Consider the following 27,630-nt stretch of genomic DNA (forward strand, 5'->3'; position numbering starts at 1 on the left):
CTAGTGTTAGGGGTACACAAGATTAATCCAGTTTCATCCAAAACGAATATTGGTGGTTCTTCCAATATCCTACTTTTCCTAATAAATGTTTTCCTACAGTCACCCGACAAAGTGGGCTTCCTTGCGCTGATTATAGTACAGCTAATTGCTATAAATAAGCAAATTGCTTGGTAGTAGCTGTTAATTTCTGTATTTACTTACTTCGCCCACTATTAGATGGCAAAGAAATTAGCTTTTCTTCAGAATTTAACCAAGGACCCTATTTAAATATTCTACCACTTATACCATACAGTTATTTCAGATTGCCTCATTTGTGTGAAAGCTAAGTTTATTACCCCTAGTTTATTTTGTTTCAATAAACATCAATTTTATAAGGGAAACAAAAAATAAACAAAAATAACGCCCTTCACAAACGCCGGATGGAAATATAGGAATTTTCAGTTGATCCACCAAGATAATGAATCTGTTTTTGAGGTTGGGTTTAATATATGCGTAGACTTTTGCCAACTCGTATGTCTGCAATACATAAATTGGCAGTACGGCTGTACTTTTGGCAAACGGAATTACAATTTATTCTGACAAGATCTCGTGGGCAGCGGGTAGGAAGGAAACCTACGGATTCACATTCATAATATAAGTTATGTCTTAGGTCTGTCTTGTCAAGGTGCTTGAGTGATGTTTGGCTATAAAATAACTAATAACTAATAAATAATAATATCCCAGTGAATTAGTAGGCTATAGCTCCGTGCTTTTCAACGGGGTGTGAACATAACATTTGTTAAAAAACAAGTTCTTTGAAACTAATGATGATTTGCCTATTGGGTCCGATCGAAATCGACCACCACTACTTTTTTTATGCACCTTAACATATTACATACCTCTTATGTATATTGTCTTGCGAGTTAACAGTATGAATGTAAATCTATATTAAAGTGACAGACGTATTTTTTATTTACTTTCCGTAAATTTAATAACTTGATAATACTGATCAAGAAATTATTGAAGGAACTAAAGTCAATTTTAACCACGAATCATATAAACTTTAAAATATTTAATACTAGCAGAGTACCCGTCCTTCGTACGGGGTAGGCTTATATAAAAAAAATAAATTAAAAATAAACGGTATCAGCATTCTGACACATACTTTCTCCCATAAGTTTGTCAATAACCTTTATCATGTGTAAGCGGTGAGAGTAAATATACGGAAATGGGATTTGTACAATTTTGTTCAGAATTTAAAGAACTATAACATACTAAATTTTTATCAAAATTGTTCGAGCCAATCTTGGGAAATCCGATTTTTCCGTTATTTAATGGGGTTTTTATGGGGAAATAACATAATTTACAATAACTTTTGAACCGTAATTTTTACAGAAAAGGGATTTGTACCATTTTGTTCAGAATATAAAGGAATATAACATACTAAATTTTATCAAAATTGTTCGGGCCATTTTTGGGAAAATCCTTTTTTTCCGTTATTTTATGGGGTTAAACTGGGGCGGATCCCGAAAGGATTTTTGAGACAAGGATGCGTCTATATGTTAATCGGGAATGTGAGCTATCATCAAACCAAATTTTCAGCGCAGTTCGACTAGTATTTATCGCGTTTACTTGTCACAAACATCCATCCATCCATCCATGAAATCTTGCTCACTTATAATATTAGTAGGATTTTTGGTAGGATTTCCTAAATAGTTTTAGCCTGACAAAATGATGATTCAGTAAATAATAATATTAATCCAGTATACATATGAAAAACATAGTTTAGTTTATTTAATTGATTTTTGAACTAAGACACTCTAAAATAAAAAGAAGTTAAATAGTATGACATACACATTTGGAGATAAAACAGGGGTTCGTCATTGAATTTTCCCTATTTACCATCTGTGATATTATTGTAGAGAGAATCGAGAAGTAAAGACGAATCGATTCATATAACATTTATTCATTCCAATAAACAATGCAATTAACAGCTGACTGAAGCCGACGGAGACAAAATAAAAGCAATAGTTAGCTGATCGCCGCAGCTGATGATGAATGAGACGATTTGTGAATGGACGAGTACGAGAGAGAGTGGAGGGGGGGGGGGCAGACAGGCTTTGACTGGCCAGACTCCACAACAATGGAATGGAATAGTTAGTTAGTGTTGAGCCGAGGCTCGAACGCGTTACTGTCGTGTGTGTTTCGTAGACGTATTTTCGCGTGTTCGTGTGCGTGTGTGAAAGTGTCAGTCTGTGGATAAAATGTTAAGGTACGTATTGGATTAGGGTTAATATTTTTATTATAATTGCATTAATTTGTTTGTTTACTTTTCATTGAGAAAGATAATTGTTATTTTATTCACGTTTCATGTTATTTCTTGTCTTATTTTTGAATGCATCTTTCGAGGAGGATTGCTAAGTTAAATGACGTTTTGGGTTGTATTTAAAAAGGTTTGATCGTACCGCATACATGTTAAGTTTTGTTTTGTATTCTTGGTTAAATAGTATCCAAATCTATGTAGGCCTGCCTGTGTGCGTGAGACTTTGGACTCAGGTACGTCGACAAAGTTTAGGAGTGAATTTTATAACTTAATTGATATTAAAGTTTTATTTTGAATTAATTTATTTAACCCAAATGCTATAGACAAAGTGAAAAGTACAATACTGTTGACACAAAATAACTTAAAACTTTCCCGGAGTCCTCTAAAATTCTCGAAACTTATATCATACTGTAGCTTAAATTAGATTCTTACTTCTCACGTAGGTGGATATTGCATTTTGTATTATTAATAGCTTTGGAATGCGTTGTAAAAGTGTTCATCACGGAGAAATTAAGTTTTGCTTCTAATAGATAGACCTTAAAAATACCTTTCTGGGAATTTTATTTTATGCTATATTACATTCTCCAGCCAGAAATAACCTTTTCTGAATATAAAGGACGTACCATTGAATCTGGTATTGATTGATTAACCACTTCTTACCAAGAATGCTCGGATAGATTTCGGACTTGAACACAGTTAGGACTCTTACAAAATTATGATTTCTTGACAATGGTGAGATGGTAATGTTATACGGATGTACTGTAAGAGTTTTATAAAATAGTGTTTCAGCTCTGTAACTAATATAATATAATATAATATAATATAGTTGATATGAGCTAAAACCACAAAATTACCTACTTTGGTGAATTGGATTGCAGTTGATTGAATAATAAGGCATTGAGTTTTCGAAATTCTTTTTGCATTTGATTTTTGTTGAAACTTTTGGTTTATTACATTCTAATTAGTTCTCTACACCTAATTGAGTCTTCTTTCGTCGTAGTTTAATTTTATTTGACATATGTCTACCTCCCTTTGTATGGACACACATAGTTGTATTGTTTCTGAATGTTGTTTCTGAATCTATTGATAATATCTTGTATATGCGTACGTAAGATTTTATGTGTATACAGTATAAAGTTGGCACATCCATACATTCAATTTTCCACGCGTTATTAGATTTTCAACGTATTTACGTAGGGTCTTAAACATTGGCCAGTCCCCAGGATACAGGTTTTATCATACAGACTATAGGCTTCCATTAACGATTGACTCACTCAAGTACAATAGTTCTAAACTAATTACGGCGGTTTTACCGTCTTTATGCGCAATTTAAATAAGAATTAAGATTCTTTCAATTCCGTACTTTACCTAATATGTATACTACAGGTAAATTACACAAACTTTAATTCAACTGCATAAAAATTAAGGAAACACTTCCATTTGACTCTCAGAATCATATTTTCCTCCGTGACCAAGCCAAATGCCATAATCTCAATATTGTACACCTCTTCTTGCAACAGTCCATATCTGACCAATCTCGTCTCCTAGCACTGACGTTTCATCATCCTCCTAACCTAGTGATCCGCACAGATGCCCGACCCTGGTAGTATTACCATAGTTCATCGTTTATGCATTCCAGATCGTTTTTCACCGTCGTGTCGTTCTGTCGACGGATGAGTCGTAATCCCTGACGTCATGAATCGTGGCTAGTGCGGAACCTAGTGCGGAACCTAGGAGGCTTCTGTCCAAAACGAAAGCAACACATGAATGATCTAGTAATTAAAGTCTATGTAATCCGTTAATGAAGTTTTTTTTTTTACAAAATCACCAAAAGCTTTTGTATGGCATTTAAATGAACGTACAGTAGATATCTTTAGCTATGCGGCAGTGTTTATGATGATTGTTATGTTTACTTTACTTTACTTTACTTTGAAATGGCAACCATACGAATGTAGGTATTTTAAGGCAAGCGAATGGAGATGAGTGTAGGATGAGTGGCGCGATCTTGTAGTCTAGTGACTAGGCCGACATGTTCCTTAGACACAGCTGTTAATTAATGACCGTACAGCTAATGGCAACTGAGGGACCTACAGTTTATAGAGGAATCCGAACCACATTTTTTGTAATTGACGAATTGGTGTATTAGGATAGCACTGCGGATAGTCGTAGTACTCACAAGTGCGGACGTTAATCCACACCAGGGAGTATCGCATCCACAGTGCATGCCTATAAATATCCACAACTCGTGACGTCCAAGTAGCTGGATTACAGGACGATGCCACCGTTCCAGTCATTAGCTATTCTGCTGAGTGGTTAACGTTAACTTATCCGCATAATCAGAAGATCGCAGGTTCAGCTTTCCTTGATCGTTGGGTCTTATAAGTAAGCTTGTCTTGTGAATTAAGTGAATAAAAAGGTACACAAATCACATAACTCATTTTCCATTCAAATTTGAGTTAAAATACGCTATAGTGATCCTATCTTATAATAGCGATGTTGGTAGTGATATATTGTCAAACTGTGAGATTGTAATAGTATTTCGATCTTCTATTCAATAAGTTTTTACTGAAGGTTCTACAAGGACGAGTAACTTTGAGGGCATTGGTCAGATTTTAAATTGAATCTATTGACATAAACACACATCGTACAATAGGCTACATTTAAAGATTTGGTATTAAGTTAAGATTTCGAGTATAATTGGCATAAAACTATAATGTATTCTGACTATAATTAACCTATCTCCATGGTTCTTTAAATCTCGGGCGACAGAATAAATTATTTAATAATTATACGTCAGTGCTTTTTATCGTGTATAACTCTGAATTGTCACTAAGAGGGGTTGTTCCTGGAAAAATCAATCTAAAGATTTACACGGTACCAAAATCACTATTAGTGAAGGAATAGAGTTGAAATAGCCTTTTTCAGTTTATATAAAAGTGTTAGTGGATAAAAAGGATGCTTTGGTTTACAGTAAATTCTATCAGTTTGACTTCAATAGAAATTAGTTGGACCGATTTGAAATTAACTGTACATTCTGTCGATAGCTCTATGCATCTATCCTTCATTATTCATCATGGGCGTATAGTACATCTAATGTTATCAAATCCAACAGGTTACACATGAGTCACAGACGGATGACGTCATGAGCGGCGTTCCTCAAGGTTCAACGTTGGCTCTTTTATTTCGTCTCCCGCTGTGACATTTGCTTACAATAGATTCATTCCACTCTCGACCCGACGAGGACCTGTAATATCATAATTTCAGACCCGGCTCATTCTATACGTCGTTAGTTTTTATTTATACCATGCAGTGGTGACGCAAGAGTTGACTTTGTGATCAACTTGCTGCTACGTGTAGGTGTTAATTTCCTAGAAAACACTTTTTTAATCAACATTATTGTGTAATATATTGCACAATGTTATAGTAGGTTGGCCCATGCATAGTTCAGCTATTTTACAAGACCTATGGTAATCTCTATTCGAAAATTATTAAGAATTAATTATTATATTCATTGTTTTCCAATCAGCATGTGGATACTTTTCAATGCAGTTATGCAGTAGTTCATGGTGCCAACCTTTCTATACTCGTTGTTGGTGTAATATTTACACTTATGATGACTAAAAGACTAACTTACTAACTTCTTCAAATCAACTCCAAAATACCCCCCTTGTCAAACTTCTTTATTATTACCAACAATCATATTTCACGATGTAAATACAAAATGCACAATATGATATGCAAAACAATTACACACTATTTAAAACAGCTGCAGCATCAGAATGTGCATAGAACTCTCAGATTCACAGAGTATTGCGGAATGCTATCCATGCTTCAATATTTTGAAGATTTGTGAAATTTATAAACACACTTTTTGAAGTGCGGCGTTGAACTGTCAACATTTGTTGGAGCACAGCCTAGAGACCATGGTAACGGGTCTGTCCAGACAGCTAAGTCGTGCCTAGGATAGGATGTAGCATGTAGTGTCTAGCCTCCAGGTCTCACTGATATCCAACTCTGATTGGGCGTGGGAACATTATATCCAACGTTTGTGCACGATATTAACATTAAAACGCCCCAGTGGCATTACTTGATGTTTTGGCCAACGGAGGAAACGTCCTATTGCAAGTTGGGTCCGATTATTGTGATTTAGTTTTAATAATCCCCGAAGATGATGTTTCCCATACGTAAACTAGTTAATTCTCCTAAACAACGTAACCTAGAACAATTGTATGACTCAAATTGTAAACTTAAAATTTCCATATTATTGTTATGGAGAAAAATAAACTGAGTTGTAGGATGCATATTTTTGTTAAACTTGGCAAATTTAATGATACTAAGCTATTAATACTTCACTGAAAAACATATATTTTTACTCTCCTTGTAAAATCCAATTAAGACACAATCAGGCAAATCACAGAGAAGGATGGAATTAGCTTGGTCTGCAGGTTTGCTGCGGTAGGGGCGTTTTGCCTCATGTGAATCAGGTGATTATCAAGACTTTACCCAATGGAATGTTACATTGTGGATTGAGGAATTCTTGGTATATGTTTATATTGTAAAATACATGCATCGATCAACAGGGAACAAATTTACCAAGTTCCGAGACACCAAAATTTTCACAATAAACCAATAATTCACAATAAAATGTATTTTTAAAGGGCATAGTGTTTAAATTTAAACAACAAACGAGGATATCCCGAGCGTGCACAGAAAGTCGTTAATCATTTGTTATTAATGGCTGTCAAATTAGCATCCAGTCTGAGCTCTACGATCTAAGGTTATCGATTAGTGTTTTAATTGACCCTCCGTTACTTTGGTATTTAGTTAGGAGAAATGTGGGCAGTTGATTTATCGTGAGTGTTTTTAATATTAGATTGTCCAAGTGATGATTGGCGTCTTTGATGCATCGTGGGCGAAAACCATCACGTGATTAATTATCACTGTATGTTTACGATGAGAATTATTCTTCACTCTGTTTACAAAATTTTAATTTGATTTAGTGGATAGAAAATCGCCTTTAAATTGGTTGTTAACGTTCAAAACCTTGCCACAATTATATCAAATTCTAATAAATGTAGGCCTATAGGCTAATTCGTTTGCGAGGTTGATATTTTTATAAAGACCCACGGGGGTTCTCAGCTTAGGTAGTGATTGTTTCACATGATGTTCGGAAACTTTAAGACATTCTCTGTCAAATCTATTGTAGTGTTTTTTAAAATTATTGTTGGGGTATTTAATGCAAAATTATACATTGGTAATTAATTTTTCAATTTTACTTTTGGAAATGCGAGGAAATAATAACAGATTTGTGGCAATAACTGATTATATTATTAATGCTAGTGTAAATATATTAAATGCAAATTCCTTTAAATATGAGGAAAATCCGTACATGTCCTCTGCATTACTTTTTTGATGTAAAAGTTATCACTTAGATAAAACTATTGTGCAGAGAGAATGTGCAGAGAGTTGATGAAAACGCATAGTACTAATTCTTGCTTTATATACAGTCGAAAACATCCCACTGTTGTCGAATTCATTTCGTACAAGACAGAAATTGATTCGTCTCGTATTCAGATTGGATTGTCAAGACAACTTTTGCATTTGAGAGTAAGGAATATCCGAAATGTGTCTGACTGACGCTGAGATCAATTTGTGTCAGATTCGTCGTGTAGTTATTCGTGTTTTGAATTTAATAGTTTGCACGAATGTTTCTAGGATCAGTAAAAAATTCTATAACTGAAGCTCGAAAGGATACTAATTTAATATATCTTATTGCTAACACCCAATAGTTAAAGATCCATATGAATTTATGTTAAAATTAGGATAGGTCTCTTAGCCTAAATCATTATATACATAAATAAATAATTTTTTACTAAGCCAGTGCTTATCTGATACAAAGTCCTATTCTACCTAAACATATTGTCAAATTCATAAAAATAAAGCAGTATACAAGTTATATTGGTCCATCTATTGACTCCAGATACTCCATAGAGCCCTGCAATCGTTTGTTAGGTATTTTATATATAAAAACGTATATTTATTGGTATTATTATGGTTCTCCTTTTCGCTATAAATTAAATAATTTCGAATATAAGTAGGGAAATGCATAATCACCTTCCATAAACATTCTAGAGAAAATGTGGTTTTGATATGAAAGTAGCTTATGTGATACAGGTTCTGAATTAACTTCAAAATCTCATTGAAATTGTTTCGGGTTTTACAATTCGTAAATAAATGTTATTACTGGTTTTATTTAAAACAAAATGCTCTTTCATATAAACTAAAACGAACTTTGAGACCGCTTACACATAATGAGATATTTCTAGGACAAAAAGAAATATGTAGATCCCCCCAAAACCTATTAAACTAAACAAAGAATCTAACTAACCATTTATAGACTGCTTCAGGCTTCCATGCATACCAAGAGACCAACGGTGAGTAGTAAATCTTCTGACACAATACACTGGTAATAAAACCACACACACTCTATGGTCAGTAACAATAACCAGTGCTAGAGCACTAGAGGTAACCACGGTTAGAGGCTAGATATGTAATGTTGTGGTGGAGTATAAATAAGTTATTATATTAGCATAGCGATAGCATCTACCACGGGATAGCCCGGGGCAACCGCGTCGTCTTGGAGAGGTGTTGGATCTGAAGGTGGAACACGATCTAATGTGTATTGGCTAGGTAGGGATATTGCATTTAGCAGATAACAGAATTTATATTTAAGATGTTTCCTGGGTTGTAAAAAAACACTGTACAAAAGTATGTTGGTATTGCATTGTCCACAGCATAGAACCATTGACTTTGGATACTGAAGATAGTACTGAACATTAATATATTTAATATGATATTGGAATGAAATCAACTCACTCTCACATAATTGTTTATTGCGTAAACTTTCCGAATAGGTTATTTTAGTGATGACAATAACAATGATCGGCTTAAGGTGGAGCATTCATTTGAAGAGAACATTGTCTTCACATATAATACCTAAGCTATTTGGTTTTCTGCTTAACTGGAGTTTAAGTTGGCTCTGAGTTACGGGTAAAGATAACGCGTTATAAAATCCGTTATTAATTTGCAGAATTAATTTGAACACAGCCATTAGGTTCCCTAACTACCGGTACATCAGCCACTAATATACTCATTTTATCCTGATATACAATTGTTGTATGTGAAGATTATTGACCACTTATAATGAAGCAGTTTATTCTGTGCGAGATAACTGAAAACTAGCTTGGATTAAATACTATATTTCATCACTAGGGCTTAATGTGACTCTTTTTGACCCGAGGTCAAGTTTTAAGGAAAACGAGCTAGGGTAAAAATAACTTTTTGCCCTTGTAGTGAACTATATTTTCCGTCATACTGCAGCAAAAACAGCCGTTTTTAATGCATGTGTTGCGGGTCTAAAGCAGTATTTTACTCTAGGGAGTAAAAATCATTTTTAGTCTATAGGGAGTAAAATTCAGCTGTTTTAAATTTCGATTGTGGCAATCATTTCTATCGAAATTATTAGGCCTGTTTTAGTCTATTAATTGTTGTCGATCGCTCGTCATATCGATGGTATAATGTACTGTAACACAATCTTAATAGACGAAATGATTGAATCACTTACTAAACTGCTACTTATTTGCATTAGCAGAATTGAAAACAAGCTGGAAGTAGTTTCGCGAGGTTATCTCTTTAAATACAAATATTTCGTTTTCTAGCTTTGTTATTGATGCAATATGACGAAAAATATATAAAGCGCTGATCTACCAAAGTTGAGTTGCCAAAATAAAACTTTTCACCCCTGATAAAGAGTTATTATATTTACACTAAGAATGAACATATTTAAAAGGGAATTAAGTTGTAATAAACATAATATTTTTTTATATACAAAGTGAAAATATTTATATCTTATAAAGTTTACAAATTGAAATGATTGATTTGTTGTAAAAGCACGACTCTCAAATATTTCAACAAATTGACAGGTTTTTAACTACTGCTTTATGCAAAGTTGAGTTAAATGCGTTCAGCATAATTTCTTTGGCTCCAGATTTAGTAAATGAGTTAATTTCCTGTTTAAAGTCTTTATTCGTATTGTAAACACGAAATAGGAAATCGATTTGTACGTCAAATCTTAATGCGATGCAATTTATTGTTCGTGTTGGGGATTTGCGATGCTGAGTGGAATAGTAAGATTCTATTTTACTCCTACAAATAAAACTCCAAATTCACCTGGAAGAACTTAGGAAAGCACATATCTCTTGTATATGTTTAATAGTAATAATGAATCCTTGATATGCTAAACTATCACGAAATACACTACCTCAATCGTCTTACACAAGAACTTGATTGACGTTACGAATATTCAATCTGAATTTAAATGTAAAAGAAATATATACAATTCCCACTATTCCTTGATCGAATAAAGGGAAAGACTTTGTTTTGTACATTCACTTAAAAGAAAACTGGCAAACACGTGGTATTTAAAAAAATGATCTTTCAGTAGTAAAGTAAAGTTCACACTTAAAGAACCTTTCTATTTTTTTACTGGAAAAGTTTTTATTTTCTTTGCCTTTAAATATATTGTAGCTAGAGAGGAGTGTAACAGAATGGGGACATCGCTATGATTAATTTACTTGTTTTCTTAGTATATGTAATACAATCCTTTATTGTTTTATTGTATAACTGTTCCTCTCGATGCATAGCTTCACCATGCATAGGATTATGAGTGAAGAAGTATTACCTTTGCATGGATACTATTAACATATTTCATAGTCGACGGTAAAAACAATGAATACAAAACTTATCACTCACTTGCATAAACATTGTATGGCAGTTGGTTAAATTAAAACAGCTGATTGATTTTTTTTATTCTAATAAAAAAATTATTATTTCATTTTTATATCACTGTTAAACCAAAGTTTGCTAACAACTGCCTCTTTACTTCGGGGATCAAATTTTGGTAGGAGAGAGCCGAGTTAAATTTAATAAGTATTTGATCGGAACTATTCTTCCCTATATCGACTAATGTTCAGTGTAATCATGTGTAATCTTTGCTCAATAGAAGTATCTGATGTTTTTCTCTTTGTACTGTATATTGTAATTAACTAGAATACTGTGGATGGTTTGTTATAAACATGTGTAAAGTCTTTTGTTTACTATTTCCTTGTCATTTTGTTCAACCAACATAGTTACTTAGCAACAAAAGGCCAATGTAAAATTTGTAATTTTCAAATGAGTTGTGTAGTGAAATACGAATTTTTCTGTGGTTGTGCTGTATTTAATCACGTTTTTAGACCAGAAATATATTATTTATAACATTTGAAGGAAATCGTAGAAGCCGTTTTAGTGATCTTTGTGCAAGCAAGCATACATACAAGCAAACATAGGTCATAATAAGAGTATAGGAGTACTGTATAAGAGTATGTTTCAACCGACCGTAAGTAGTATTTTGATTCATCAAATTTCCAATAGTAATTGATATTATTAAATAAATCTAGATTAAGTTTTATATGGGTACGTTGGAGGTAATTTTGAAAATGAATATATTTGGATCGATGTCTATAAAAACCTTTACATCAAAGTGAGAATATTTATTTACCTCCCACCATCTCTTGTCGCCCCAAACGTAGTGTTGTTTACTCTCTCTCGGTTAGTTTACCTTGTGTTTCACCCCGGCGGCACTCCAAGTTGTACTTTTTTATCAAAGTGTCTTTATATTTACGAACTTAAACCCTTCAATAATATTTATTGGGTAACATTTGCAATAGGCTATAGTGAGTTAGAGTAGGTTGTATAATAAGTAGTGTAAATATTTCCTCATCTTAAAGAAGTCCGGAATAAAATAAAATAAAATGTACAAGACAGTAGGGAAAGTTAATGGGTATTGTGCCTATGACTAATATACGCATAATATTAAACAAACAATTGATTAAATTGTATAAACCGTTTTACTTTACAAACGAATCTTTCGAAACAAGTGGACAAAGTCTTAAAATTACAAGCATTTTAACAGAATCTTTGAAAGTTGAGAAATAACCTTTCATAACATTCTAATTTGCATTTAATAAATCTATTGATTTGGTTTCACAAAAGCTGTATAGGTACCAAACGTGATCTAGGCTTTTATATTGGAACACTCTTTCGGATTTTATCATTTAAATTTAGTACAATAACTGGAATATGGGGTTCTATGTAGGCTATGTATTGAAAATTTGGTCCTAAATAGAATCTAATAAAACTGTTAGGCCTATTTTGACAGAAAGCCGTTGTATGGTGACCGTTGTCAAGGCGCTATTAGAAACCACATAACTCTTATTTAATTGGGTAGAGAAATCTAATAGCTGACAAACGCCAGTTCCAATCTGTTGATTGAAAGAATGTGTTGAAAGCAGCTAAGCAAGTTTAGGGTGTTTGGATAAGCCATACATTGTTTATGGAGTTTTAAGATTCCTTCAAACGGTATTTTGTTGTATTTCCACGTGATTTTAGTAGTCTTCGTTTGGACATCGAGTTTAGTAAATAATAATAATATCGCTCTTTACTCATTGGTTTCAATGCCTCGTACGATAGTGAGACATTCAAACCAGTATCGTTCTAGATAGGCCTATTATTTTTGTCGCGAATAATTTTGTTGGTAAAATAACACATTGTTACGATTTCAGTGCGTAGCTCATATTGAAGCCTAAGGCAATAAGTAAACTACATTATAAAAGTAAAAATTAAATTTCGCAAATGCCTAATACGTAGCCTACCGCAGTTTCTTTGATCATTTTTGTTAACTCTAAAAAAATATACAATGTAACAAATTACTGCAAAAACATCCATCAAGGTTAAAAATTAATCCACCTTTTACATCAGCAGACTTAGTGCATGTTGCACGATAAAACAAATCAAGATAATCTATGGAAATCACTAACTCTATTAGGTTTGTAAATATTTGAAACAAAAAGATTAGGTACATATCATATTTATTAATCGAACTCAGTTATATTCAAATGTCTATTACAACAAGTAAATCACCAAAATAATTTGAATAAACGTTTTTACATGAGTAAGACTGGTACTTGTTACTTTAACTTGTTTTTGGTTCAAAGACGGAGAATACCAAATAAATTAGTAGCCTGGCACAGGCTTGAAACTAAACATTCATATAACACTATTTACCTACATGTTTGAATGTATACTGTATGCAAATAAATAGCTAACCTTGTCACATAAATTATCCGGTAACATGTAACAGCGTCACCGATCTGGTTTCTGCAGTAATATATATTTGTAGACCGTGACTATATCTCGTATGCTAATGGTATCTGACAAGTCCGGTGTAATGCCAAGTTTCAGCTACCTAGTCAGCTGGTGATGTCATTGTTATACTGCACAGCTGATCCACGCCCACGGATGTAAGCTGTGACTTCACTCTTGCTCACTTCCGTTCATGTAAAATAGTCTTCTCGGAAATTAGTTGTGGTCGGGACTTAAAAATTAGGATTTACTCATGGTGCCAGAATAAAGGGAGAGGCAATTCTGTGCTTGGTTATATTAGTTGCCATTGTGTTGGAGGTTCGAAAAATATCAATCAATTAATATCATATCATATCTTCAGAAATTAGGCATTAGATAGGCTATTTCATAGAACAAAACGCTTTGAAATAGGTTCCTGCAAAGCCAAGCTTGTGAAAAGAAATTGAGTCACAACATAATTCCAGTCAAACTTAACACTAATGGTGTTTATCTATTTTTATGATTATAACCGTAGCATTAGAGACTAGATCTTTGTAGGCTACGTCAACACACACATATACGCATTTTAAAGGGAAGAAGAGAGAAATTAGAATTTCCAATGAACTAGACGACAGATGTTACTCTGACTATCAGCTGGGTTTTCACCCAGGATCTTTTAAAGTCCGATGATTATTAATTATTTCCCTTGTATATTTATTTACAATCCTTTCAAGGCTGGAGTTCTTTTTAGGGCTACTTCTGTACGGTTTACGTAGAGATCGTTTCGAAATGGTTTTTTTTGTTTTTTATTGAAATAACAAAAAAATAACACAACTTTAACAAATTTAAAACATAATTTCTTAAGAATTGGTTTTCTGGTATTATAGCCGAAGAATAAGACACGATTCATAAAATCCATCCTAAACATAAACATTTGTAGTCAACATAAGCAGTGATCTCATATTTGCCGAATATTAAACACATAAAAATAGGGTTCAGAATTTACAATAAGGTGAGTTAGTTGTGTCATTTTCTCAAGAACCATTTTCTATAGGCTTTTTTATCTGTGCGGCAAACTAAAGATAGATAGGCCTAGTGGAAGTAGGGAGTTTTGCTTTTGTTAATTACGTAAGGCTTGTGCTACTAGACGGATTAAAAAGTACTGTTAACTCTGTCTTTACTCCGCGGTATGAGTCACACAAGCTAGTGGTGACTGCAGCGATAAGACAGTGCAGACGAGACTTATCAGTAAAAAGACGTTACTACTGTATATGGTAACATACACGCTGTACCACTTGCATTCGTATTGCAAATAATTGCTATTATGAGGAGGCACGACTGTCGTACTCAGAGCTCTATACTCTGTATAATGGAGCCTGTCTCCTGACCCAACATACACGCTGTACCACTTGCATTCGTATTGCAAATAATTGCTATTATGAGGAGGCACGACTGTCGTACTCAGAGCTCTATACTCTGTATAATGGAGCCTGTCTCCTGACCCAACATACACGCTGTACCACTTGCATTCGTATTGCAAATAATTGCTATAATGAGGAGGCACGACTGTCGTACTCAGAACACTATACTCTGTATAATGGAACCTGTCTCCTGACCCACCGTATATCTGAAGACTCAGGTCCTAGGTAGACGAAGGGTCAGGAAGACAGGTTATATCATACAAACTACATAGGCTACTATTGACCTGAAGGTCCAGGTTTACCAATGGATTTCTATTTTTAATTTCGTCGCGAGTCAAAGAATCGTTATTTATTTTATTAACTGTTTCTCCATTCTGTAGCAATATCGATGAGTTTTTCGGTAAAGTTTAAAAAAAGTTGTGCAAAATCGGCTAAGAATCTTCTCGATAAAGTTTTAATTTCACAATAAAAACTTTGCCTTTACTTTCATGTTTGTATTGCGATTTGGTTGGGGGTTATTTCACTACGATTCCTTCAGTTTACTCATCTTAATGGTTTTTAAAATGCCTAGTAAAATGTAATTTATTAAAAATGATCAGCTAATTTGACTGTACTTTTTACATTGATTTAAGTAACAAGTCAACAATTAGTGCAGTCGTAAATCCTTCGGTCGTGTCACTTTAAAGTTCGACATTAACAAACGTAGCTGAACATGTTCTGAAAAACTATCTTTTAAATTTATTGCGAAATAATCCCTCTATGGATGGTAGCTTTTTCGTGTTGACATTTCTTTGAAAGTAGGCCTAAATATATAGTACTCGTAAATTTGCAACTTTACTAAAATATGTATAACAAGGGGTTTTCATTTTATCATTAAAATGCTTGGATTCGACGAGTAAAGATTTTTGGGAACTACAGGGAGAGAGGTCTACAATACACATACAGTTCTTCTCTTCTAAGATAAATCTTACCTAAAACACAACTCTCAATGTTGAATGTTAACCTACTTACTTTCCCTTAAAAAGAAGTTCCCACTCACTTTAACCCTGTATAATTATAGAGCATATCAATTAAACCACATTAAGAGAAAATGTCCAAACGCATTTTTAACTCAGGAGTTTTAGGAACAGGTGACTATGGACGACTAATATTTTATGTTCCTGTAAAATCGAATAATGCTGCAATCGACCATCGACGTGTGATGATTTTATATTTCAAACGTAGCCTACATGCAAATTGGCAAACTAATTCAAAACTAATATTTAAAACACTCAAATCTGTTAATTAATATTTGTTAAACCCATTGTCTAAGGAGTGAGTTAGTAAATCCATTATGAGAAGGAACGCGGCACATTTAAATGAGAAACAACTAATGTTCTATGGGGTCCGCCCTAGTGAGGTCGACAATAATAAATGTGCTGACATCAGGCGGCTCCTCTATAATGATGACACATACCGGGCATTGTTTTTTTTAACGGCCTGATGATATAACCAGTTCTTGCCGCGGTCTAGTGGTAGAGCGCACGATTTACGTGGAGGCACCGGGTTCAAATCCCCCGAATCATCAATAGTTATGTGATATTGTCGAGACCAGCTGATTTTGAGCCCATTTAAACTCTTAGCTTTCTTATTAAATGGGAAGATTAATTAGGCTTCTCAGGCAAGGAGAGTGACTTTTGTAGTTCTTCTCGACGATAAACTAATCGATTTCGTTAAAATCATACATTACACATAACACATCTTTCATTACCAAATAGGTTTGTTAGAAGTAAGTGTATAGATTGTGTTTAAATATATAAACTATGTAAAATACTTCCATCCTGTATACAACAAATTTTCTGGCCCAGTACTGGATTCATACTGGGTCAGTACCGGCCAGTACTGGAGCAGACCCGGCCAGTACTGGGGTATACTGGGCCAGTACTGGGTTATACTGGGACAGTACCGGCCAGTACTGGAGCAGAACCGGCCAGTACTGGACCAGAACCGGCCAGTACTGGAGCAGAACCGGCCAGTACTGGACCAGACCCGGCCAGTATTGGACCAGAACCGGCCAGTACTGGACCAGACCCGGCCAGTACTGGACCAGAACCGGCCAGTACTGGAGCAGAACCGGCCAGTACTGGACCAGACCCGGCCAGTATTGGACCAGAACCGGCCAGTACTGGACCAGACCCGGCCAGTATTGGACTAGACCCGGCCAGTATTGGACCAGACCCGGCCAGTATTGGACCAGACCCGGCCAGTATTGGACCAGAACCGGCCAGTACTGGACCAGACCCGGCCAGTACTGGACCAGAACCGGCCAGTACTGGACCAGACCCGGCCAGTACTGGACCAGACCCGGCCAGTATTGGACCAGATCCGGCCAGTACTGGACCAGATCCGGCCAGTACTGGACCAGAACCGGCCAGTACTGGAGCAGAACCGGCCAGTACTGGACCAGACCCGGCCAGTACTGGACCAGAACCGGCCAGTACTGGACCAGACCCGGCCAGTACTGGACCAGAACCGGCCAGTACTGGAGCAGAACCGGCCAGTACTGGACCAGACCCGGCCAGTATTGGACCAGAACCGGCCAGTACTGGACCAGACCCGGCCAGTATTGGACCAGACCCGGCCAGTATTGGACCAGACCCGGCCAGTATTGGACCAGACCCGGCCAGTATTGGACCAGAACCGGCCAGTACTGGACCAGACCCGGCCAGTACTGGACCAGAACCGGCCAGTACTGGACCAGACCCGGCCAGTACTGGACCAGACCCGGCCAGTATTGGACCAGATCCGGCCAGTACTGGACCAGATCCGGCCAGTACTGGACCAGAACCGGCCAGTACTGGAGCAGAACCGGCCAGTACTGGACCAGACCCGGCCAGTATTGGACCAGAACCGGCCAGTACTGGACCAGACCCGGCCAGTACTGGGTTATACTGGGCCAGTACTGGGTTATACTGGGCTAATACTGGTATTTTCTTGCCAATTTTGGAATTTCCAGAATCTGGGCCAGAACTGGCCCAGAATTTTTTCCATATGGGAAACAGCTCTTCAACTTTTAATTTTACTATAGCTTATTTTTTTACCCTAAGATTTGAAACTGATTGGAATAGGCTCACTTTAGCTCTTAGTTATGTTTGCTCAACATAATAAAATAAATCAACATCAACTTAGACTTGAAAGAGCTTTAATAGTGTCAACTAATAATGTTTAAACTATCCATGAAAAAAGGAAAATATTGAAACAACAAATTTTAAAAATAATTTTACATCTCGATGAAGTTATCTCAGTAAAAAGTTCTAGTAAATACAACACAGAAGAAGATGCATTTAGCGTAGCATTTTCAAGAACTCAGTAAGTGCAGTTTTGCTGTGTTTTACTGTTTAACTATGGAAACATGTAGAGAAAATGTTGCGATGTAAGAGTAGTTTATTTAAAAAAGGACAAAAAGTGTTCTAAAGATAATATCATTATATAGTTCGGCATCATTGTCTAACTAATCAGAATACTAAAAATACAGTGAAAAGGAGTTTGTTGAAAAATAAATATGTTTGGTATCTTCTACTCTTTGTATATCTATTGCAAGATATACTCGAGAAGATGCCAAAACAACATGAAACCCCTATTTCGCTCTCTCGTTTGAAATTTATGTTAGAGTTTATACGCGAATAAATCCAGCAATATTCCGAAACAATAAGACAAAGAAGCCACGTTTGGGTGGTAGCCTCATGTTGTTTGTTTATTGTTTAGGTTGTCTGCTGCAACTCGGTCAATCCGTTGCCAACGGAATTATTCTGACGAGTGGGTAGCGTTGTTTGTGTAGCTTATTTAATAAATTTGTATACTAAAATATCATCTTAACCATTCCACTAAAAGAGGGATTCATCCTTACAGCATAAAAAAATGTTACGAGATCCTCAATTTATGTAAATAGGGAGAATCTAGGGTTTAGTTGTGAAATAGACTTTTCTCTGTATCTTACAATATTTTGAAAAAATACAAGTTGATAAATACTTAGCTGCTCAAACGTAGCTTTAAAGCCTGATGATGTGGCTTGTTAAGTCAAAGTGCCCTGGATGTTGTCTTCGAACTTTACTCAACCGCCTATATTTTAATGCATTATTATTATTTTTTATTTTTACATCTTTGCATGTATTGAAAATATAAAGTGTATGCAAATTGCTAGCTATGGAACAAAATATTAAAGTTTTCTATACAAAATAATAATACAATCCTGAAATTACAATCATGTAAACAATATGATCTTTAATGTAGACAAAATTATTGTTCCTATGATAGTTGGTTATGCACATTAAGCTAACACCTCTATCCTCATGCTGTAATGTAATTATTCTATAATTTATTCTAGCTAACCACAGCTATCCAAATAAACCTATAGCCAAATCAAATCCTTTATTGTCAGAACAATTCACTGCATCTAAAAAATCATGAGATTAATAAACATATAGGCAAAATACCGATAGTATGAGTATAATAGTGTTTTATAAAGACTCGGCAATAATACATTTTTATATCACTCGGTAAGAAGTTGGTAAGTTAAGATGTTGGACGTTTACTAAACTCTTACAAACTGTAAATTGTAGAGTTCAAGTTACAGTGTCGGGATTTGAAAAATTAGTGCTGTCTAGTATAATAATCATTTATAGAACCATGTGTCGGAGACTCTGATGAATAATTTCTAAAATTCACAATCCAAAACATAGACACAACACTTATAATTTCATGTTGCCTAAGCCTAGGCTTACACTGGGTCCTACTATTAATCATCATCATTTTAACAGTTTTTAAAATTAAATTAAAAGTTTTAAAACTACTTGAGTATCTCAAAGCATGAGTACTGTATTCAAAACCTGTTGAATCAATACTGTATTTGTGGACGGTACTTTAACCTCAACGAAGTCTGTTTCGGCCAAGGAACGTGCCACCGATTCCGAGGTTGGAAAAAATATAAATAATGTTCCAAGAGACCGCCCTAAAGTGGTTTTAGACTAATACATGTGCTGACATGGAGGTGGTCCTTATAATGATGTAATGTCGCATACCAGGCATAGTTTTTATAGGCAGGCTTTATACAACCCATTGTCTAAGAGACAGACAGCATTCCCTTAGATTGTTTTGATATTTCCTATGTAAAAGTTTGGTAATAGTTAATCATAATCGGTTGACCGTTGATGGTAAAATAAGACTTCATTTTTGGATTTTAACATTTTATTCAAAACTTTTGAGATACTGTATCTGGACTTGTTAAAATTAAACTTAATATATTTCAGAATATCGATTCATATATCCCAATGTAAACAAGCCCATAACGTATGAAATATAAAAAAATAATAGCATTGTAAGTAAAAAAAATCACATAATTATTTTTATTGTTATGATAGTTTATTGTATTTAAATTACTTTGCTATTCGTAATGTCGAATTTACAATTGTCTTTTCTTTACGAAAAAGATTGCATGACATGATATAGACTATGAAAAAGATATAGTCAATGATGACAGTAAAAATGTGTGGTTTAACTGTTTAAAAAAATCACTCACGTCAGTAACTGATTATAATATGATGAAATATGTCTGTGATCAAACTTAACTACGTTGTCTGACAAAATTCTCATACAAATCATGTTTGACAACCATCATCAAGTAATAGACGTTTAAATATGTTGATAGCATATTAACGTATTAAAATATTCCCAATTATATTTATAATGCATTTCATGCACAAGATTGTGAGTAATAAGAAGGGGTGATATTTTTACTTTACAAGTTTATATAAGGCCTCAAACGCAAATAAATCCAGCAATATCCTTCGTCTTATACAGGACGAAGCGGCTGCCTTGGGTTATAACCTCCCGCTGCTAGTTTATATTGTTTTGGTTCTCCGCGGGACGTGCATTTGGTTATAGAGGCGCCGAATGTATACTACGGGATTGGTAAAAACTATTCAGTAGGTGGTCTGAGGAGGAAGCACGGCGAATTTCTATTAGATTAACAGGTTAAAATGTTTGCCTAGCAAATACAATGGATTGGCTAATTCACTTCCATGATTTCTTGACATCACCCCGTGTGATTTCTCCTTATAGGGAAAGGCAAAATTGCATCGTTTACTGAAAAAAAAAAAAACATGTAAGTTGATGAATCACATAAACATGCAAGAGAAACATGTAAAAGAAGGATTACGGGAGCCTTTCAGGATTCCAACAAAATTAGATTTCCATTTTCATCCATGTATTCAATTTCGTTGGTATCTTGATGGAAAACTATTCTATTTCCTTTGATGTCTTAGTAGTTTATGAACTGAAAGGTTTTCGTCCGGTTGGAAATTTGATATTTTTAGTATCGTATTTATTTTAATGTCGTACAACCTACATAAATCCATTTTAAATATGGATAAAGTATTTAAAATATGTAGCCGAGCAGTTAAAAAAGACGGAATACGCCCATTTAATGGTTGGAAAGAGTTATAGCAGCAAGCAGGTTGAATTCCGGAATCTTGCATCGTCCTAGTTCACCTATTTAGAGCCGTTATAGCATTTTTAAGCACCGAGACGTAACATATGGCATTTCTATGGTCGTATTTTACCCTCAGCGATCTTTAAACGTAAATTTAAAAAAATGGATTGCCTTCAGTTTTTAAAGTAAAGAATACGTCTACATTTCGGAATACCTTTCTCGACTTGACGCTACCTCTAAAACTGATTTCCTACCATTAGTTAAATAATAAATGATTATTTTATTCAAGATAATACTAACCAAATGAGTACATAAACCTTTTGAGAAACGTTGCACCCATATAGGCAGGGCTCTTTAAACTTGAAGGTTTTCCTTAACTTTCCTATTTTACACTTTAAAATCGAAAATTTAATTTTCTTCATTCGTTTTTATATAAAATAAACTTGAGATATCGGTTAGAAATTTTCAATAGAAAAATAACACATTATGTATATGACATTTTACATCATAATCCACCATATATAAGGTTGTATTAAGGGTTTTAGGCCATGGATGCATCATAGAAATGAACAACACCTTACTCACACACCTACGTTAACGCATACAGTATACATTTTACATTAACTATACACCATATTTGGAAACGGCCGACGATGTGAAACAATGTTAAAACACACAAAAATCCATTTGAGCTGCTAAAAAAGTATTAATATTAGCCAAGAATGTCTGTGGACATGTGAAACAAAATCATTAATTCCTTGAGTGATTTAATTCGACAATCTATGTAATTGGGTTTACAATCATATGTAAAACCGACTCTACTTCTGTACTACACCAACCACAGCTCACGTCAGTAGAATAGTATTGTTGTTACGTGCTGGCACCCTTTGGTGTTTGGTATGTTTGTGTTTGTCTATACTCATGTTTGCTATGCTTTGATGGGGTGAGTAGTTTTGGTAAACCTCTTGTCCCCTCTACTGAGACAGAGAGGTGTACTATAACTATAGCTAAGTCATCATGGATGTAGAGAGAAGGTGTTTGTCCCTCCCCTTGAATAGAGTTTTTGTGGACACGCTAGATAATTTACATTGTTTACATGTTTTAAGCGATATTTTAGGGGCTTGTTAATGACGGTAAACTGTTTAACATATTGTTTTTGTATAAGGTAAATAAATATAGATGTTATTTTAAGAAAGAGATACCCTAATTGTGAATTTTTTAAGATAGGGAAGATGTTTACTCATTTTATGGGTTTAAATTTAAATTACTACTCAACTTCAAATTCTGAACCAAAGTGAATACCATAAAACTGAGTTGTACCATCGACTATTACTATACTCAATGCAACCAAAATACAACCACAATTCGAGTAGAATATATTAATAGTAATTGGTTGTACGCAGTTTACCTTTGTTCCTTTAATCAACAGTAAGTGTAAAAATATTTTTTGTTGTCGATAATCAATGACAAGTCTGAATCTAAAATCTAAATTTAACGAACTATGGGACGGGAAGAATTTGAATTAAACCAGCTGTTTGTATTGTTTGTTTATGTTTTATGTACATGTTCATGAAATTTGTGTCTTAAAAACTGGTTTTGTTTTCCATTTTTGCTAACTGTGAAATCGGTATAATGAGCTTCAGGGATAATATAATTTGGATAAAACGTGGTAAACTTGTAGAAAGAAACTTTCCCCTTCTCGTTGTAGCGGTAAAGCGGCTAGTGAAACAATTATTTATAATTTCGAACAGATAATATTCAAACGTGTTGAAACATGCTTAAACATAATTATATATGTCCAGGTAAATCATGACACGTAGTTATTTTGTTAAAGAGTATCAAGTATCAATATTGAAAATGTATTAGGTACTGCAATACTGAGAAAATTTATATTCTCTTTAGACGTCTAGACATTCTCGTGAAATGTAATTGATGTATTATGTTAAATTACGTATCCAGCGTGGCTACATAAATGTATCATTTGGTTGTGGCGTTTTTTCAGATTGTTGGAGATTTTCATTATTCATGTGTTGGTCCACTCTGTCACCAGTCCTGACCCAGATTTTCCATCAGGTGAGTGTTTTAACACAGCTCAGTTTTAATCAGTTAAACAACGTTAAAAACATATGACATAAAGCGATGTCACTAGACGAGACAAGAATATTTTTTGACAAATAATTACTCGCACCTTTGATTGTTTATAGAATAGATTTTCGTAATTGTTTGTAAATCAAATAAATAAGTAAATAAATAGGTATAAAAGTAAATTCCTCCAATTAGCTAATTCTAGTACTTCTAGGTAAATTATGTTTCGAGAACAACTATTGTCAACCAGATAAATAGTAACATACTAATTATCTTTAAACAATTTGTAAAAGTTCTTTAACGTTTTTCTAACGTAACCGATTTTAGGCTCTCGGGAAGCCCTTTGTATAACGTTGTCTAATACAGAGAAAACTCAATATAATAGTTATTAAATTTCAGCCTACGATAGGCACTTATTCTAAGCTGTATATTAATAAAAGGTGTGTGTTGAGTGTAAACTATGACTCGGTGCTAGAATCAGCGAGCACAGAATATTTTTTCTTCGTGGAAAATTAAATCTGATTGAGTGTAACCATGGTGGGTGTTTCTCGCTATACAAATCAATACATAATTCAATAGCTACGCCGGATTCTCGGTCTTAGCTCAAGAGGATTAAAATGACATGAATAGAACTGTGTTGGCGGAGATCAGCTGATCAGCTCAGGATTTACCTTAGTACACAATCAGCCCTCCAGGTTCTGTAAGTAGGTTTGCATACCTGGTATTACTACACAGACAGAGATACAACCTCTGAAATAATATTATATCATAGATAATAGGGAATATGTGATTATATGTAGATAACCAATCCGTGATGCCAATGTAGTGGGTGGGGGGGGGGGGGGGTTTAGGAAAGGTCCATAAGACCAACCATAAGACTACCTTATGGATACGTAAGTGGACGTCTTATCTATGTGAACATGAACCATTGTATTATACTACAAAATTTTAATTTCACCGTGGCTCTCACAGAGTTTTCTTAAGTTAAAAAAATCTTCAATATTTTTTTTCATTAAGTAGTTAATGTAACTGAAGAGATTGTTAAGTTCGATGTACCTCTAATGGTTCACTAAAAACTATTCGTTAACTGGTAATCTCACTTGAAAAGCTAACCTATAACTAACTAAAATTTAAACTCATACAAATCAGTTGAGAAATTTGGGTTGTATCTCCCTTTGAAATATTTAGAGTAGGTTAAACTCTTTAGATTAAAGAGAAAAATAATCTTGTATCTTATGCGATATTTTGATAAATGAAAGTAAGTAGAGCTGCTCGGTGCTCCTGAGCTCCTAACTTGTAACAATTTACATATTTAACTAAATTTTGATATCAAGTAAACATTAGACAATCACAATATATGTTATAGTTTGCATTTAGCGGTCCTTTCACTTTTCTCGGTAAAAAGAATAGTGTGCACATTAGAAAAAGTTAAGTTAATTGACAGCTGAACACTCTGTCTTAGTTTCCATTTTAAACTATTTTCTCGTAATTAAAATAATTTTATTTTTATTTTTATGTTCTGACCTTGCTCTCTGCCGGCACAACAAGACAGAAAAACTCGGATGTTTTGATAAGGACCGGAAGAACAGCGGCCTCTCTAATGATAACAGTAGTGATACAAACGTAGGCAAGTCGGTGCATCGCTGTGACCTTTGTGATAACGATTGACTTACTATGCATACAAGTACGCGAGTGAAAATATTACATAGATTTAATAAATTTTTCACTTCACTACAATAATTTTAGTTGTACTTGGGACGAAATTTAACAAATTATGGTAGTGTAGTTCTTGGGTCGAAAATCTGGTGTTATGTTGTATAATTGAAATACTGTATTTCAACTTAAAATCCAACTATATTCAATGGGTGTTAACCATTGATTAATTTACAAACAATTTTCCTTAAAGAGTTTGGCGTTTTCATTTATAAAAGCCTATGGTTGAGAATTAAAAAAAGTATCGTCTGCACTTTAAGCAGAAAGAGCTGTCCCTCTCGGCTGTAGATTATAGGTCCAAGCTGACTTGAACAGTATCATTCCGTCCTACAATCTTATCCACCAACCGTGCTCTCCCCCGTGACTAATTACTTTGATTATTTTATGGAATATCAAATACTTCGTGTCAATTCTTGGATACAAAATCTTTGACAATCCTTCAAATAGTGACCCTACAATATATTACGAAGCATCCCTCGTATAACCAAAGACAAAGTGTATTACAAATAGTGTAGATTTGAATTAAAATGCTGAATAAAAGTTGCAGACTGTAAAAGGAAGTGTTCAAAATTTCATTTGTAAATGTATAAATCGTGAGTAAATCTGTAGACTCTGGATGGTAGGAAAGAAAAATATCACATTCTTTAGGGAAATAAAAATAAACAAACATCGTCATTCAGCATGTAATTGTCTTAAGTCTCAACCGGTTTGGGCACATCGCTGTTCCCACTCTGGACGACTAAGGGAAGGTAGCTTGGCTCGAAACTTGCCCAAGGGGCAGGTATAGGGAGTGAGGTCTGCGTTGAAATCCCAGTCGTGGCATAACCCCTGGAGGGCCGTGACCATGGGGCTGCGTCCCTTGGCTTGGTGGAGCTCCCCGGGCTGGTCCCAGTCTAGAGGTTGGTATAGGAGAACCTGGAAATAAACAATACAATGGAAGTCGAATGATTAATGTAATACTACTGAGGTTAGGTACACCAGACGTCGTTCTTTTCCTTGATAAATATTGTTTCACTTCAAATGTTTAGAGCAAAAGAGAATGCAATAACGTTTACCCCAGAGTATGGAGACTTTGTGCTACTTCCATGAAGAATATGAGTGTTCAGTAACCTTCAAATGCAAATTTAATGGTGAGGTCATTGGTGCGAATATCACCAGATAACAATGTGAGTCATGCAGCTGAGCTGGTTCCCAAAAAATACCGAAGAATAAAAAACGTCCTCAATATCAAAAAAGTCTACCTTGATACCAACAATAACAGCAATTCTTAACACCATCAGTTGTGTCTAGTGTTAACGATTGAGATTTTTTTTCTCTTGCTACCACAGAAGAGAAGGTATGGTTTAAGTTGGACTCTGAATTGCACTGTTCAGTATTATATCCAACAGTAGTGGTTACTGGGATTTGAACCCAAGGTTTTAGGACAGAAGGTCAATATTCTAGCCGTAACCGTGCCACAATAGTTAATTAACCCGTGATATCCCAAGACCTTAATGTACACACTTTATAAAACAACTCAATACTTCTGCTCTTGCTGCTCTTCTCTTTATGCACTTTGATTTTATTGTATAGTTAATTCATCAACATGATTAATTAATTACCCTGACAAATCCAGGCGTTAGTAAATTCAGTTTATTTAGTAATAAATTCCCCTTGCTACAATCACCACTTAAGGAACAGTTTTTTTTAATATTTATGTACCACCTTCACGTCTTTAGGCCCTACCCGGGAACTGTGTAACACATTAATTCAAGCTAGACCTAAACGATCACGCTATTATAACTTAGATGACACTAATTGACGATTAGCGGTATTCAAATCCGGCACCTCGAAGACTAAAGTGCCATGCATAACCAGACCAGCTCGCTCCCCACTTTATAATCATTAGACAATATCTTCCTTCTTTGTATAGCAGTGAAAAGCAGATGCTAAGCAAGAGCATAGATTATTAGCAAGAGTTATGCTACTGTCAAGTAAATGAAGCCTCACCCTGACTAGATCGTCCTGGTGCAGCTCGAAGATGAGTGCCGTTCCCAGATGGGGCTTGAACATGTGTAGCCCGAGGGATCCTAGGACAGCCGTGAGGAACAGCGAGTGAGATACGTGGAGGGTGACGCCGAGGCCGGGTGACGAGGTAGAGAACTGCTGAAGGAGACGGTGAAAGAACGGACCTGGGAAAGACGAATGGGTTGATACAGAAATGATGTATAACATTTGAGAAAATATTGTTACTTTATATTCTTTGTGCCTCAAATAATCGTTAACAATAGGTTTCAAAAGGTCCGTGGGTGTGTCGTAGAACATGTAATTAAGTCTTTCGGGTTGAAGACTTCTACAGTGACATATAGTTATACATTTTAAATGAAACCACGAGTAATTTCGTACTAGCAACGTACCAGGTTAAAATGTCGACACATACATAA

General features: G+C 34.9%; 1 protein-coding gene across 3 annotated transcripts in view; it reads left to right on the plus strand.

Annotated features, from left to right (window-relative positions):
- The first annotated feature begins 2,159 nt into the window (after nucleotides 1–2,159).
- LOC129002299 (collagen alpha-1(XVIII) chain-like) overlaps nucleotides 2,160–27,630 on the plus strand; it is a 392,307-nt gene continuing 366,836 nt past the window's right edge. For all 3 annotated transcript variants that reach the window (XM_054429992.1, XM_054429990.1, XM_054429991.1), the window contains exons 1-2: nucleotides 2,160–2,251; nucleotides 23,412–23,482. In XM_054429992.1, the coding sequence (XP_054285967.1) occupies nucleotides 2,244–2,251; nucleotides 23,412–23,482 (79 nt within the window). In that variant the 5' untranslated portion in view covers nucleotides 2,160–2,243. The remainder of the gene's footprint in view (nucleotides 2,252–23,411; nucleotides 23,483–27,630) is intronic.

Source organism: Macrosteles quadrilineatus, unplaced genomic scaffold, assembly GCF_028750875.1.
Source record: "Macrosteles quadrilineatus isolate MER2022 unplaced genomic scaffold, UCM_ALF_1.0 Scaffold_9__3_contigs__length_116548681, whole genome shotgun sequence".
NCBI classification, from domain to species: Eukaryota; Metazoa; Arthropoda; class Insecta; order Hemiptera; family Cicadellidae; genus Macrosteles; species Macrosteles quadrilineatus.